General features: G+C 53.1%; 1 protein-coding gene across 1 annotated transcript in view; it reads right to left on the reverse strand.

Moving 5' to 3' along the window:
- The window catches only part of SHB (SH2 domain containing adaptor protein B), a 135,686-nt gene that overhangs the window by 22,651 nt on the left and 98,908 nt on the right, over nucleotides 1-14,127 (reverse strand). Inside the window, exons 4-5 of the mRNA XM_028108844.2 lie at nucleotides 7,815-7,986; nucleotides 2,346-2,465 (exon numbers count right to left, since the gene is read on the reverse strand). Of these exons, the coding sequence (XP_027964645.2) occupies nucleotides 2,346-2,465; nucleotides 7,815-7,986 (292 nt within the window). The remainder of the gene's footprint in view (nucleotides 1-2,345; nucleotides 2,466-7,814; nucleotides 7,987-14,127) is intronic.

Here is a 14,127-nt window from a genome sequence, read left to right on the forward strand (position 1 = left end):
CACACCCTGGGTACTCAGGAGGCCAAGTTCCCTTGCAGGCAGAGCTGTGTTGGGGTTACCATGGGGCCCCAGTGTCCAGCCGGGTCTGCCCAGCAAATAAATAGGAACTTAGTGGGGCCCGGGCCCTCATGGAGGATCGCCAGGCCTGGTATGGTTGCTCCAAATTAGCCATTTTGGGAACACTCCTCTGGCCAGGCCCCAGACAACAGGATTCCAGGAGGAAAGAGAGTCACAGAGCAACTCCTAGAGTGCCAGCACAAGGAAAGTCGCTCTGAGGAAGCCTAGGGGGTAGGCAGGCTGCCTCAGTCAGCGTGGAAGGGCAGTGACGCTGAATCCCGTCTCTGATGTCACCTGCTTCCTTTAACCTCTCCCAGCCCTGGACAGCACACTGCACCTTGAGGCGGGAAGGCAAAACTCAGGAAGAATGGCTCAAGAGCACCTGGGTTACTAGGTTACCTTGGACAGTGAGGGAGGAGGCGGGGCTGCACGGAGCAGTGAGCTGTGAGCAGCTGAGGACCTGCTGGTCTCTGTCAGCATGGCCCACGGTGTGCACCTGTCCCCCATGGCCGCTCTCTCCTCCATCCATGACGGGCTTCTAACTCTGCTCACTTCCAGCCCAGCCTCCCAGCCCAGCTGCAGTTCAGTATTGAATTCTTTTCAGCTGAGATAACTGAACTGACTCTTCAAGCCAATGGGTCTGACAGTGAACAACGAAGTACAGGTGCTGCTTGTCCTGAGTGCCCTCCCAGCTGGTTAGAAATCCCCTCCATGTTCTCCCCGAAGAGGGCCATCCAGCCCCAGTTGTACACCCCTAGCGATGAGACACTCACTACCTCTTGAGGCAGCTTTGGATGGCTCTAATTCCAGATCAGATCTGACTGTTAAAAAACTTTTGCTCTCACTGAGCTGGAATCTGCCCGCCCATAACTCCCACCTGGGAACCCCCAACCGCAGCTGTTCCTCTGCCCTGATCGTCCTGGAGCAATCTGTGGCTTCCACCATGTCTCCACACATCCTCTGTTCTCCAGGCGGACTTCAGTGCCTCTGTTTGCTGCCCATGCACTGCAGCTTGTCACGGTCCCTCTCGGGGCAGAGCCCAGCAGACAGGGTGGGGCCAGTCCTGAGCAGAGAGAGCAGGCCAGTCTCTCCCTCTGTGGCTGCACTGCTGCTATGGTCTACACGGCCGGCAGCCACATCCCAGCAGGCCCCTTCTCTATCACATGGCCTCTAGGAATGGTGATAGAGCAGGGAGGAAGCCAGGCAGAGGGCTTCATTGCTCCTGCTAGTCTGTGCTGGCCAAAGGGCCTGGGGTCCTTAAACCCCAATTCTGTCACTAACTTTGTGTCCTTGGGAAATCTCTCCTCTCTCTAGGCCTCAGTCTTCCTATCTGTAAAATTGGCTTTATTTATTTATTTTAAAGATTTTATTTATTTGTTAGAGCGTGGGTGAGAGAGAGAGTGAGCAAACGTACAAGCAGGGGGAGCTGCAGGCAGAGGGAGAAGCAGGCTCCCTGTTGAGCAAGGAGCCTGATGCGGGACTCGATCCCAGGGTACCGGGATCATGACCTGAGCCGAAGGCAGACGCTCAACTGACTGAGCCACCCAGGTGTCCCTGTAAAATGGGTTTTAGACAATCTGTTGGGTCCCATTCAGTAACAGCACTGAATGATGAAGCGCTCAAGCAAAAAACCCTCTTATTTCAGGGCTGCCTATCAACAGCAATGTTTCACGGGTCAGAAAGACCCAACAGTTTACAAAGCAGCCACAGAGGACAACACCAGCAGGATTCTTCCTGGCTCTTCGCAGCGCTCCTCACCACCTCTGCAACACACATAAACATTAGACCTGTCCCAACAGCAGCCTGGGACACAGGGAAAGGGTTGTTCCCACAGCGGCAGCGGGCCGCCGTGGAGAGTCAAACAGCCGGTCCTGACTCCTGGCCCTGCCCCTTGGGCCTGCCAATCCCCCCTGTGAGCCTCAGTTTCCTCACCTGCAAAATGGAGACAAATGTTTCTCATCAGAGGACTGTTGTGAGGTTTGAGAGATGGATGAGGTATGCTCAGAGCTTCATTTGCGTCCTGCCTCACAGCAGATATGAAAGCTATTCTTGGGTATTTAATATTAAATCCTAGGAAAATGTCCCTCCTCTTCTGGGACAGAGTTAAAAACCTCCTCTGTCTCCCAGGAGAGTAAGTTCAAATTGAAAAAAGGCTTGAAATAACTCATGCCGGCACGTTCCCGGGGGAGGGGACACTGGCGAGTCTTGTGCCCCAGACACAAGAGCCAGGCAGCGCTTCACTTGAGGCTGCTGAGGGAGGCTGAGAGGGCGAGTGAGGCTGTACTCACTTCAGGGAGAGGGAATAGTCATGCTTGCTGGTCTGGCTGTTCCGGACAAGGTAGCTGCACTCCTTGCAGAGCCGCAGAAGGTTCTCGGCGTCTCCTCGACTGATGGCTCCGTGATACCAGCTGGGGAGAAGGGAGAGGGTCAGAACCCAACACAGACCTGACCCCCAGAGCACTTGATACCCTTGCGAACTCCTTGGGGAGGCTCGGCCCCATCGGAGGGCAGCTGGCCTGTCCCAGTGTCCTCGTCACAAGGCAGGGGCACGTGTGTGGGGGTGTGCATGTATTCAGTTCTTCAGTACAGAATTATGTGTCTGCTCACGTGCGATCCTGGGGAGAGGAGGAGGAGGAGGAGATGAAGCAGGTGGGGTGTGATTTGGAGCTCATGGTAGGGACTGCTATTTTAAGCAGTAGCCAGGGAAGCCTTCCGGAGGGAGTGACATCTCAGTGTGGACCTGCAGGAGGTGAGGGAGGAAGCCACAAAGGCCTGTAGCTGGGACAGAGCGTTCCGGCAGAGGGTGGGGCAGCCAAGGCCCAAGGCAGGAGGGAGTGCCTGATGTGCCTGGGAAACAGCTAAGAGGCCAGCACAGTGGCAGAGAACCCAAGGGGGGTGGGGTGGGCAGTGTGACCCACGCGGCCACCGGGCAGGGCCGGGTCAGGGTGCCTCGTGCACAGGGAGAGGACCCTGGCTCTCTCCGTCTGAGTGACATGGAGGTCATCACAGGGTGCTGACAGGAGGGACATGTGCTGCCTCTCTGTGACATCTGCGGGACAAGTGGGCAGTGCTCATCACTCAGGAAACTAGGAGGTTGGGCGGGAAAGCCAACCAATGCTCCTGTCAAGCAAATCTGGCATCGGCTGGGAAGGCGGGAAGCCCAGCATCACTGTTCTCAGATACCACGCGGTCAGTGGCAGAATCCGAAGGGAGGGGTACAGTGGCAGATGACCTGACTAAGGCCCCTGGCTGCAGGACAAAAGAAGAACACTGATCTTCGAGATTGGGAGAGCTGAAGGTAGAATTTTGGAGGAAGACCGAAGATCGCAAGATGCGAGTCAGAATGCATTTTTGTTTACATTACGGTAGAGGGGCAGTGGGACCGTGGCAAGACGGGGCCAGGAAGAGAACCGTAGGCACTGGATGGCCACAGAGGCACAGACTGCCCTGCCACACTCGCCAACTGGGCGGCCAGGGGCAAGCAGCAGAACCTGACTGCACTTCGGTTCTCTCTAGAGTTAGGTCACTCCACCCCCATTTTAGGGTGTGAGGATTAAATGGGAGGATGCATAGCAGGGCTGCCTGGGATGGGTGAGTTTCAACAAATGGCAGCTCTGAGCATCAAGAGAAAGTGAATTTGCAGTTGGCCATGGGTAACTCCCCCAACTGTCATTATTCAGGCTGCTGGCCACCCATAGGCTGCATTTCAAATTCCCAGGTGTAAGCAGGGGTGCTGCTGTCTCCTGGCCCCGGCCCCGGAGTGCCCGGCAGACAGGGCCTCTGAGAGTTCTGTGACAGACATTCTGCGTGGGGACAAACAGGGGACTCCTTACCTTGTACCCTTTCTGCCGTTTACAAGGCAGCGTTCTGAACAGTTAGCAGCAGTGGTGATGTCATAATGATAACCTCAGAACCCAATCTGCTTCAGGAAAGCAAGGACTGGAGAGTGGATATGAGTGTCCCTGCCCGCTGAGCATGGACGTGAGTTGCTGACCGCCTAGGAGGTGATCACTCAGAGTAGGTGAGCCCTGGGGTTGGACATCTGGAGGGGAGACTTGCCAAGGGAAAGGGTAGGAGGAGTGTAGACCCGCCTTCCTTTCTAAACGTACGTAGAAATGAAGAGGAATATGAAGTTAGGGATTGCAAGGGATCCCATAGTGAAAGCACTTCCAGAGATGTGAGGGCTGAAGTCACATGTTAGAAGGTATACACAACTGGAGTTTGGAGAAACAGCTAGACAAGGATGGAATAGACTTCAGAACTAAGAGTTAACAGATTTGGCAAGGTTGTTTTCTGGGAAATTTCACCCGTGTAACGCATCCCCAGTGAGCTGACAAACATGTTGTTTTATTAGGAAAACAAGTTCCAGCCATTTGAAGCAGAGCCATCCTCAGGGAAAGGCCTAGAAGAGGTCTCCAGGGAAGTGCTGTCTGCCCTGCACCTCTCCCTGAGCACAGGAGCTGAGCTGGTGGCAGATGGCCCCTCCAGAGGCTCGGGATCCTGGTTGACGGTAATGCCTGGAGGGTCAACAGGATAAGCCACTGGCTCCTTCCCTACTGCCCCAGCTACTGCACACAGACAGTCAGGGACTCGGGTCGAGATTCACAGGAGACCAAAGCTAGTTTGGGGCAAGCCCCAAGCTGATCATGGGGCTGGGGCCAGCCACTGGCCAGCTGGTTGGCATGAGGTTGGGCACCAGGAGACAGGGTGGGCCTGGGTGGTCCGTGGGGGGCTGAGGGCCAACTGCTGGGCCCAAGCAGGCTCTGCCTAGACTGAAAACAGAATCTAAGCAGGAGGCACTCTGGGGATGTGCTGGACTTTGCAGAGCTGGCCAGTCAGGCCAGAATCGTGGGGACTGAGAAGACCCCGCCATTGCCATGCAGCCTGTGCAGTACCCATTAGCTCTGCCAATATTTCCTCACCACTGACGACATCCTTGATCTCATGGGGCTGATGCAGGGAAGAGGGAGAGTCAATAAATAGATTTAGGACACAATTTCAGAAAGTGACAAGTGCTATGTAGGAATCCTGAGTTTGTGCTAGGCAGTGACTGGGGCAGGGAAAGTGCCTATGTTAGAACGAACAGACAGGGGAGCCCGCAAGGAGATGACATTTGACCTCAGAATCTGCATCGTGAGAAGGAGCCAATCATGTAAAGAGCCCAAGAAAACACGTTCTCTGCAGAGGAACCAACAACTACAAAGGATCTGAAGTAGAATGCATTGGGGGTGTTCACAGAGCAGAAAGGCAGCCAGAATGGTCCAGCTCTGTGAGCACGGGGAGTGCTACAGGATGAGGGTGGAATGGGAGGCAGAGCCCAATTCCCTGAGGCTTGTGAGCAAGGGAAGAAGTCCGATTTCATTCTAAGCATAGCAGAGGGCAATGTGTTTTAAAAAGAGGATGTTACTCGCTCTCGATGGTCTTGCCAAAGGCCAACCAAGTTCTCCTGAAGAGGGGCCAGAGGGGAAGTGAAGTGGGAGACGAGCTAGGGGGCTTCTGCAGTGGTACAGACGGGAGCTGGTTCAGGGACAAGAGGAACAGATGGACTCAGCCTATATTCTGGGTGGAAAACTAGCAGAAGTTGCTAGTTTAGATGCATTAGATGCTAGCGTAAGGTAAAAAAAGGGAATCCAGAGGACTCCAGATTGGTGGCTTTAGCAAGTAGGTACATGTGATGCCATTTATGGAGGTGGGAAAGCTGGGGGAGGAGCGAGTGTCCGGAGATCAGGAGCCCAGTTTTAAACACACTAAATTTGAGATGTCCATTCGTCAGCCAAGTGCAGATGCCAAGACAGCAGCTGGATGTAGGAGTTGGGGGTTCTAGGAGAGGTGTGGGCCAGGGATGCGCACTGGTGACTCACCACCAGGATCCTGAGGAGACTACCCAGTGAGAGCATGTAGCTGGAACCTGAGCCCCACACAGTCCAACCTTCAGGTAAAGCTGAGGTGAGGAGCCAGGAGGGGAGACAGAAGAGGTGGCCAAGGAGGCAGAGGAAAAACCAGGAGCAGAGTGTGTCTCCAAAGGAGGGAGCTGCTTCTGCGCTCAGCGAGAGAGAATGGGAGGTGACGGAAGGAAGACAGGTTGACAGCTCTTTGGGGACTTCATCCATTTCCTGGACAACACCTATTAAATGCCAGGCACCATTCTAAAGCACCAATGATTCAGTGGTGACCCAGAGAAGTTTCTGCCCTCACAGAGCTTATGTTCCAACAAGGGCAGGATGCATGCTGGATCCAGCCACTTCTGGATCATATTTTGTTTGTTGATTAAAAAGGACATAGTGATCAGAAACAAGCAACACCTACCACCCAATCTGGGTAGCTGTGACAGACGGTTAGCAAAGACGCCCGCTGGGAGTGCTCCCCCATGTGCTTGGTACAGCAGGCACAGGGTGTCACGAAGGAGGCTGAGGCCCTCCCCAGATGATAGCACATGCTGAAAAGGGGGCACATAGCACATGACATCATTCGGAAAACCCTGCATCCTGCTCGCCGAGTGAGCATTTCCTGTGAGGGATGCACTGCCGGCTATGCTGAGGCCAGAATCCCCCGCTGGAGATTAATATAGTACATGACACACATGGAACAGTCTCATGAGGGATCGGCTTGCTGTCAGCTCATCTCCTGTCTTTATGGAGTGCCTACTCTGTGTCAGACATGTGTGAAGGGTTGGGAAGAAGAGTGTGTATGGGGAGGGGGAGGAAGGGGAGAGTGTGGGGCCAAGTCACAAGGCTGGAGTTCCAATCCTGCCTCTGCACTGTGAGCTGTAACATTCTGGCCAAGGCTCTGTGTCTCTTGGAGTCCCGACTTCTCATCTAAGTGACGGGGATAACACCATTTATCGCATATTTGCTTATTAAGAAGATGATACACCTGAAGGTTATCAGCACAAGATCTAGGACCTGACTGATCAAGTCTCTAGAGAAGCTGGCTGTAGTCCAGGTGTATGGAATGGTGAGAAATTGAAAAAGCAGTGTGGGGGCAATTCACAGAGCAAGTGGCAGGCTGGGGAGATAAGACTTTTATCCTGGAGGTGATGGGGAGCCACTGAAGGTTTCAGAGCTGAGCAGGGACCTGCGCACAGTGAGAAGGGAGGTCAAGGGGAGGGGTGGTAAAGGGCCTGACTGACAGTGTTGGGGAAGAGCAGGGAGGGAAGGGGGCAGCAGGGATGGGCCTGGGCCACCAACTGGAGGTGGGAAATCTCAGGGGAAAGGGGCTGAGAAAACCCAAATCAACAGCATCAAAGCCAGGAGCATCTGGGTGGCTCAGCTGGTTAAGCAGCTGCTTTCAGCTCAGGTCATGATCCTGGAGTCCTGGGATCAAGCCCCATGTTGGGCTCTTTGTTCAACGGGGAGCCTGCTTCTCCCTCTCCCTCTGCCCCTCCCTACTTATAGTCTCTCTCTCTCTCTCATGCTCTCTCAAATAAATAAAGTTTTAAAAAAATCTTAACGCCAAAACATTTGAGTTAAAAAAAGACTCTCCCTCTGCCCCCCTTCTCTCAAATAAATAAATCTTAAAAAAAAAAAAGTGTCAAAGCCTTGCTCAACAAATACCAAGCAGATGTGAGGCAAAACTATCACTGTGGCTAACAAACAAATCTAATTTATAGTAGTCAAAAGTAAGGGCGGCAATACGGCATGGAGGGAGAAAGCCCAGGGTTAGGAATCAGACTTGATGGTGGCCTTGACATTCTCTTAGCCTGAACAGTGACTGTATAGACTGGAGCTGAGGCTGGGCCTTGATCCCTTGGAACTTACATTTGCTTTTCCAGCGGGACAGCAGGATCCACTCTTTCTCCCAAGATCCCACAGAACTCAGGGCTCCCATGCTTGATGGGCTTGAAGCCCCCTCCGGGAGCTCGAAGCTGGCGCCGCCGGTCCCGGGAAGGCGAGGGGGAGGATTGCCGTTTCTCGTTGCCGTTAAACTGGGCTGTGGGGGAGAGAGAAAGCGCATGATCACCAGAGCTCAGCCCAACGGATTACTGGGTGGTGCAGAGTAGGGTAATAGCCGATTGCTCCCCTTGGGGCTTTATGATTCACAAGGGGAAGAGTTCCCGGCAATTAATGAACATGGCTCAAAACGCTTGAGTTTCCTATAGCAGGTGCTGTCAGAGCCAGATGGTGCATTCAAGGGGCTGGTTGAGTCTCCCTCCAGAGGCCACTGAGCTCAGCCTTATCCCCAAAGGATGCCCCCTGCAATCTCCAGCAAGGGGCGGGGGCATGGCACTCCCACAGGGGCTCAGTCCCCTGGACAGTTCTCAGGGAGGCAGCTGCTCCCCATTTTCTGCCTCCAAGTGGCTCCTCTCCTCCCATTCTCTCCACTGCCCCCTAGGGCATACTGGCCACATCTGCCCCCTTTCTCTTGGGATGACCCTACAGAGTTCCAATCAAGGGCCATGCTGCATCCCCCACGCCTGCTCCTCTTCATTCAGTGCCCTCTGCATGGTCCCCACACGCAGCGAGCCCAGTCCCGGACCCAGCACCAGGTGAGGCTGAAGCAGTGCGCAGCACAGTGGGCAGGCCCTGCCATGTGCCTCCTCCCTGCCCTGTGCCTGTGAGAGCATCGTTTACCTCCACAGGCTTGGGGAGGATACCTCTCGAAGGCAGGACCTCAAAGATAGCCCACAAAGAGCGGAAAATACTGAACTGAACCTGGAGTTGCCAGAAGCATTCCTAGAGACCAGTTAGTCCACCTTGCAAGTTATCTCTCTGATGACTGTACCCACCTCATGGGGTTGTTGTGAGGATTCAATCAGGTGATGTCACCCAGATCTTAGCAGAGTGCCTGGCATGCAGTCGCTGCTCAACTGATGTTATTATAAATATTTACTTTTATTATCGTCTCTGCTCAATGTAGACACGGTACTAGGTACTTCACGTAAGCGTCCGAACCAACCTGAGTTCCTCTTCCAAGCTTGCCAGTAACTTGCTGTGTGCCTTGGCTAAGTTACTCAACCTCTCTGAGGCTCCATTTCCTACCTCACCACATAACTGCAAAGATCAGAGAGAACAAACCGTAAGGGCCCAGCACACGGAGTGCCGAGTGAATGGGCCAGGCCCTGTAGAATAAGGCTCTTAAAGCCAGGTCCAGTTGCAGGCCCACAGACACACACTGGCAGGAATCTCCTCTCCAAAGAGCAAGCAAAGATGTGGTGAGCTGTCCTCTACCCTGGCCAGACACACGGCAATCAACCTCCCATTCACGAAGGGGCCAGGAAACCCCAGCCCTGACTATAGTGATGTGCTGTCTATGGGACTATGGAATGTGGATGAACTTGTTCTATGTCTCAGCTGCTGACCAAGATCATCCATCAGGACCGCAAAGCATTTCCATCCCTCCAAGACACTCTTCTCCATTAACCACTATGGAAAGCAATGGGAAGGGAGGTTCCTGCCAATGGGAGGCTCTAGACATGCTGGACCCATGTGTGTGCGCTCACTCTCATGACTTCGGCAGAGGCCGGCGGCCTGCCCATGCACCTGCCCCACTCAACACTCCCTCACATACGCCAGGCAAGGTAGGGCTGGAGAAACAGAGAAATCCCTGCCTGTGAAGCTCCAAGTCTGAGTGGGGACAGACACAATAAATGCACACCAGCTGCAGTAACTGCCGTGGACAAACCTGCGGGAAGGACATTTCAGGCAGAGGGAAGAGCAAGTTCAAGGGCCCTGAGGTGGGAACATGCCTCAGGTGACAGAAACAACACAGCCCAGGGGATATGGACGGCAGTGGGAGGAAACAGTACCAGGTCATCGGGCGCTGTGTCTTGCAAAGGACTGTGATTTTATTCTGAGAGATATGGGGAGGCACGCTGAGGTTTTGATGGGGAGGGTTTTGACCCGGCATTTTCAAACAGGACTGCTGTGCTGAAAAGGGATGGGAGGATGGGGGTAGATGGGAACTCTCTGCACTTTCCGCTCAGTTTCGCCGTGAACCTACAAATGCTCTTTAAAAAGTTTATTAATTGAAAGAGAGAGAGAAATGCACAACAGCAGTGAGGATGGTCGTGCAGGCTTTGTCTGTGCATTGGGAAAGAGGATGGAGAGGCTATAGGCCTATGGCCTGAGCACTGGAGGGATGGGGCTGGCATTCTTCAGGAGGTAAAGATTCACAGAAAACTGTAATTAAAATCTGTGAGGAAGCAGGAGGGAGGCCAAACTCCAACCTAGAGACACCCCCAGCCTGTGAGGCCACGACCAGCAGTATGGAGCAGGGACAGAGTGAGGACTCGTTGGGGGCTCTGCCCTCTTCTCAGGCTACGGTTCTCTCCTGGGTCCCAACCACAGGGACACACAGCAATGACAAGGCCCTTCTAAGGTACAGGTCCTGGCGTTGGGTGTCTGAGAGAGCCCTCTTCCATCTGGTCAATAACCTGGGCTTGCACGGTAGTAGTGAAGAGGGTGAAGCCTAGAGCTGGGGCCCCAGCACACATGGCACCGTGGGCCCCTGCCTGGCTTCCCAACATCCCGGCTCTCCCACCAGGGCCCCTCCTTCTGAACCACACCAGCCCTGGGCTTCTTCACCCAGGCAACTAGTAGCCCCATGGCAACTAGTCAAATGGCATATATGTTCTTGGGTAGGGGGATTAGGAAGAGGTGAGCCATCTGTCTTGCAGAGTCCTAGATGGGTGACCTTGGGCAGGGGTGAGCACTGGGATCAGGTGGACAGGTAAGGGCCCGGTCACACAGCCCTTTTCTAAAGAGCTGGGTCTTGATCCGATGGATGGGTCAGTCAGGGAATGTCACTCTCAGATTGGGTTTTAGAGAGGTCTCTGACTATTGATGGAGATGGGATGTGGGGGGCAACCAGGGAGGCAGGGAGACCAGTTAGGGAAGGTAACAGAGGCTGAATCCCTCCGTGATGGGAGGGATGTAGGAGGTGATGCCAACAGGACTCGACTACTCATGGCCTGAGCCAGGGAAGGCCCCTGTGTGATGCTCCATTGAGAGGAGGTCCAGGGTGCGGTAGGAGAGGGGGGCCAGGGACCATGGGACCAGCGTGTACTTTTCCTCAGTCCCTCCCTCCACTAACTTTCTGTCAGGAATGGAGGGAGGCTGCTGAGCAGGCCCTGGCTCCTGGGGGCTACAAGTCCTGAGGTGGGCAGTGAAGTGGCATGATGTGGGAAGGGGCTGGGGGGAGATGAAGTTCTATGCTCGGTTTTGCCACAGGCTAAGGAAAGGGAGAGACCAAATGAATTGTAAGACATTTCCTTGTAAGACATTGTAAGATATTCACCTCTGACTAAAATTAGAATTCGGAGATTTCTGCCAATATAAAACCCCACCACATACCTCCTGGCACAGAAGGGGCAGGACAGACACGAAACATGGAACACCATCTATAGAAGGAACCCAAGCTCTTCAGCACAGCCCATGACCCAGCTGCCTGTCCAGCCTCAGGTCTCACCACGGCCACTTCAAGGCCATGTCTTCTGCCTGAACTACCACCACCCCATCCCCTTCTACCAGTCCCCTCACCTAACTGACTCCACTTGCCCTTCAGGGACCACCTCTTCCAGGAAGACTTCCCTGACCTCACGCCCTCCCCAGACTCACCTTGATCTCAGTCTATGGCCTCCTAATGGCCAGTTTCCTGGTCTGGTGCCCCATGAGCCCCTCAAGAGCAGGGGCTGTACCACATGTGCCTTTGCGCCCCTTGCCTAGCACATGCCTGCAACCTACCAGGTATCCAATGAATGACTGAATGAAGAAAATTAATGAGCTGTTGTTTTACTTTATTGGAAAAAAATACCGGTTTTTATACCAGATAAACTCGATAAAACCTAATAACATCCCAGTCAACACTGTAATTCTCCACTGAATTAATTTATACATTCGCTTGCAAGCTTAATAATATAGCCATATATTTCAGAGGGAACAGGTGGTGATGAATGACAGGCTTAATTAGGCAAATCATTTCACCTAAAATAAAATACACAAACTCCAAGTGCAGTGATTCAGCAGCAAAAGAAAAAAAAATTTAAGAACAAAAGCTCCAAACACAACTGCTTTCATTCCTTCTAATTAAGTTTCTCTTTAATCTGCAATTTAAAATGGCAATTCTTTTAATTTAGTGATTTTCTGCAAAAGATAAAGACACAAACCCTCAAAAGAATATCTGCATTTAGAGAAAAAAATATGCCACCCCTGTGAGTCATTAGAATGACAGAACCTAATTAATTGCACCTATAGGCAATTACAAATGGAATCGAGAGTTGTGCAGGAGGGTGGGGAGACTTGGGGGCAGGACCAGGCCCGCGGAGACAGTGGGAGACATGGCCCCACTGATGTACCACCAGCCTGTCTCCAGGGCAGGTGAGGAGGCCCCTTCTCCATGCCCCAAATGTCCTTCCAAAAATTCCGGTCTAATGACAGGCCTCAGCCTTTAAAGACCCAACTCAGGTGCCCCCACTACTGCCCTTCCAGGCGTTTTCTCCATCCACATTAGCATCCAACTCTGGTGGTCCCCTTCCTACTTGCAGGACAGATTTTATACCAATCGGTTCTGACGTTTAGTCACTGCCAATAATGGATGATAGCATCCCAGGTACCCACGTTGGCTCGGACTCTCACAATAGCCCCGCCACCCTGTGGGTGATGGGTGAGGGATGGGGACTCAGAGGTGAGAAAGAACTTACCTCAAAGGGTCTCAAAGCTAAGGGGTGGGGGAGACCAGGCTTGAGCCCAGGCCATGGGTCACCAGGGTCAGCTCCCCCTCGGCCCCCTCAGATCCTTCTTCCCTGTGGAAGGGGCTGTGCACCCCTCATTCAGTCTGTGGTGTGCTTCCCACCTCTAGGCCTGGAATGACCACCCTCCTGCTCCATCCATAGGACATCTAGAAGCTTCCAAGACCTGGCAAAAAGCCACCTCTCCACAAAGCCTCCCCTATACTGCCTGCTGAGAGCCCCTTCCTCCACAGAAGCACTTGGCACTTGGCTTGCAGCTCCATGGCACCGCCTCCTACTCTTCCCCAGTTAGTCGGGGTGTTCTGTGGGGGCAGTGCCTGGGATTGATTTTCTTTCTCTTCCCCTCTCCAATCTGTTTGCCCCTAAACCTAATGCAGTGCTTGTTATGGAGACGGGTGTTTAGTAAATGTTTGCTTAGATGAAATCAATGTGTTCCTTCAGGGTCCAGCTCCTTCTTGTTTATCGTTCAGGGCTGGCCAGAGAAAACAAGTTCCAAAAGGCCAATGGGCCTCTAAAGCACAGCTTTGCTGGGCTCACAAACTCTTGCTGGCTCCCAGTGCCCCCGGATGGAGGGCAAACTCCTCACTCTAGTGTTCAAGATCCTCAGTGACTTGGCACCAACCCAACTTTCTGGATGCATCTTCCCTTACAAAACCCCTCTGGGGTCCACACCCAGCCTTAGGCTCCAGTCACAAAGAATGGCCAGTCCCCAAATCCACCATCTGCCCCTAGGGCTCTGCTTTGCTTTGCCTGCCCCCTGGAATCTCCTTCATTATCGCTGGGTACCTGCCCTTTAGCTGCCCTCTGGAATCCTTCTTCACTATCTCTGGGTGCACAAATCCTTGCTATTCTTTAAGGTTCAGCTCCAATGTTACCTTCTAGTGGAGGTTTTGCCCTAGATCCCCAGGTAGAATTCCTTTCTCTTCTGTGCCCTGCATCCCCTGGTCTATGCCATTGTTTGATCCCACCCCAGTCTCCAGGAGCGTGGCAGGTAGGTCTTTTCAGAACCGGATGGAAATGGGGCCTTATAACTCAGCCTCCACTGAACCTCTCCTCATGGCCAACATGCAGCCGACAAGAAGAACCTATGGGTTGCAATAAGGCCAGAGAATGGAGGAACCACAGCAGCTTGGCATCATGGAAAGGGTATGGACTCTGGACTTAGAAAAACCCATGTCTGAGTCCTGCCTCTGCCATTACTGTGTGACTTTGGGCAAGTTTCTAAACCTCTCTGAACCTTAGCTACCTCTTCTGTAACACAGGATTGTCTATTCTTATATCATAAAGGATTATGGAGGTAGTTAGTAATAGATGACATATCAAAGTCCAGGCAGGTCCCTGTAAGTGGTGACTCTCTCCCCATGGTCACACCCAATGCTCTGAAT

Source organism: Eumetopias jubatus, unplaced genomic scaffold (genome assembly GCF_037043125.1).
Source record: "Eumetopias jubatus isolate StellerSeaLion01/CBP00866 unplaced genomic scaffold, mEumJub1_p1.0 scaffold_15, whole genome shotgun sequence".
NCBI classification, from domain to species: Eukaryota; Metazoa; Chordata; class Mammalia; order Carnivora; family Otariidae; genus Eumetopias; species Eumetopias jubatus.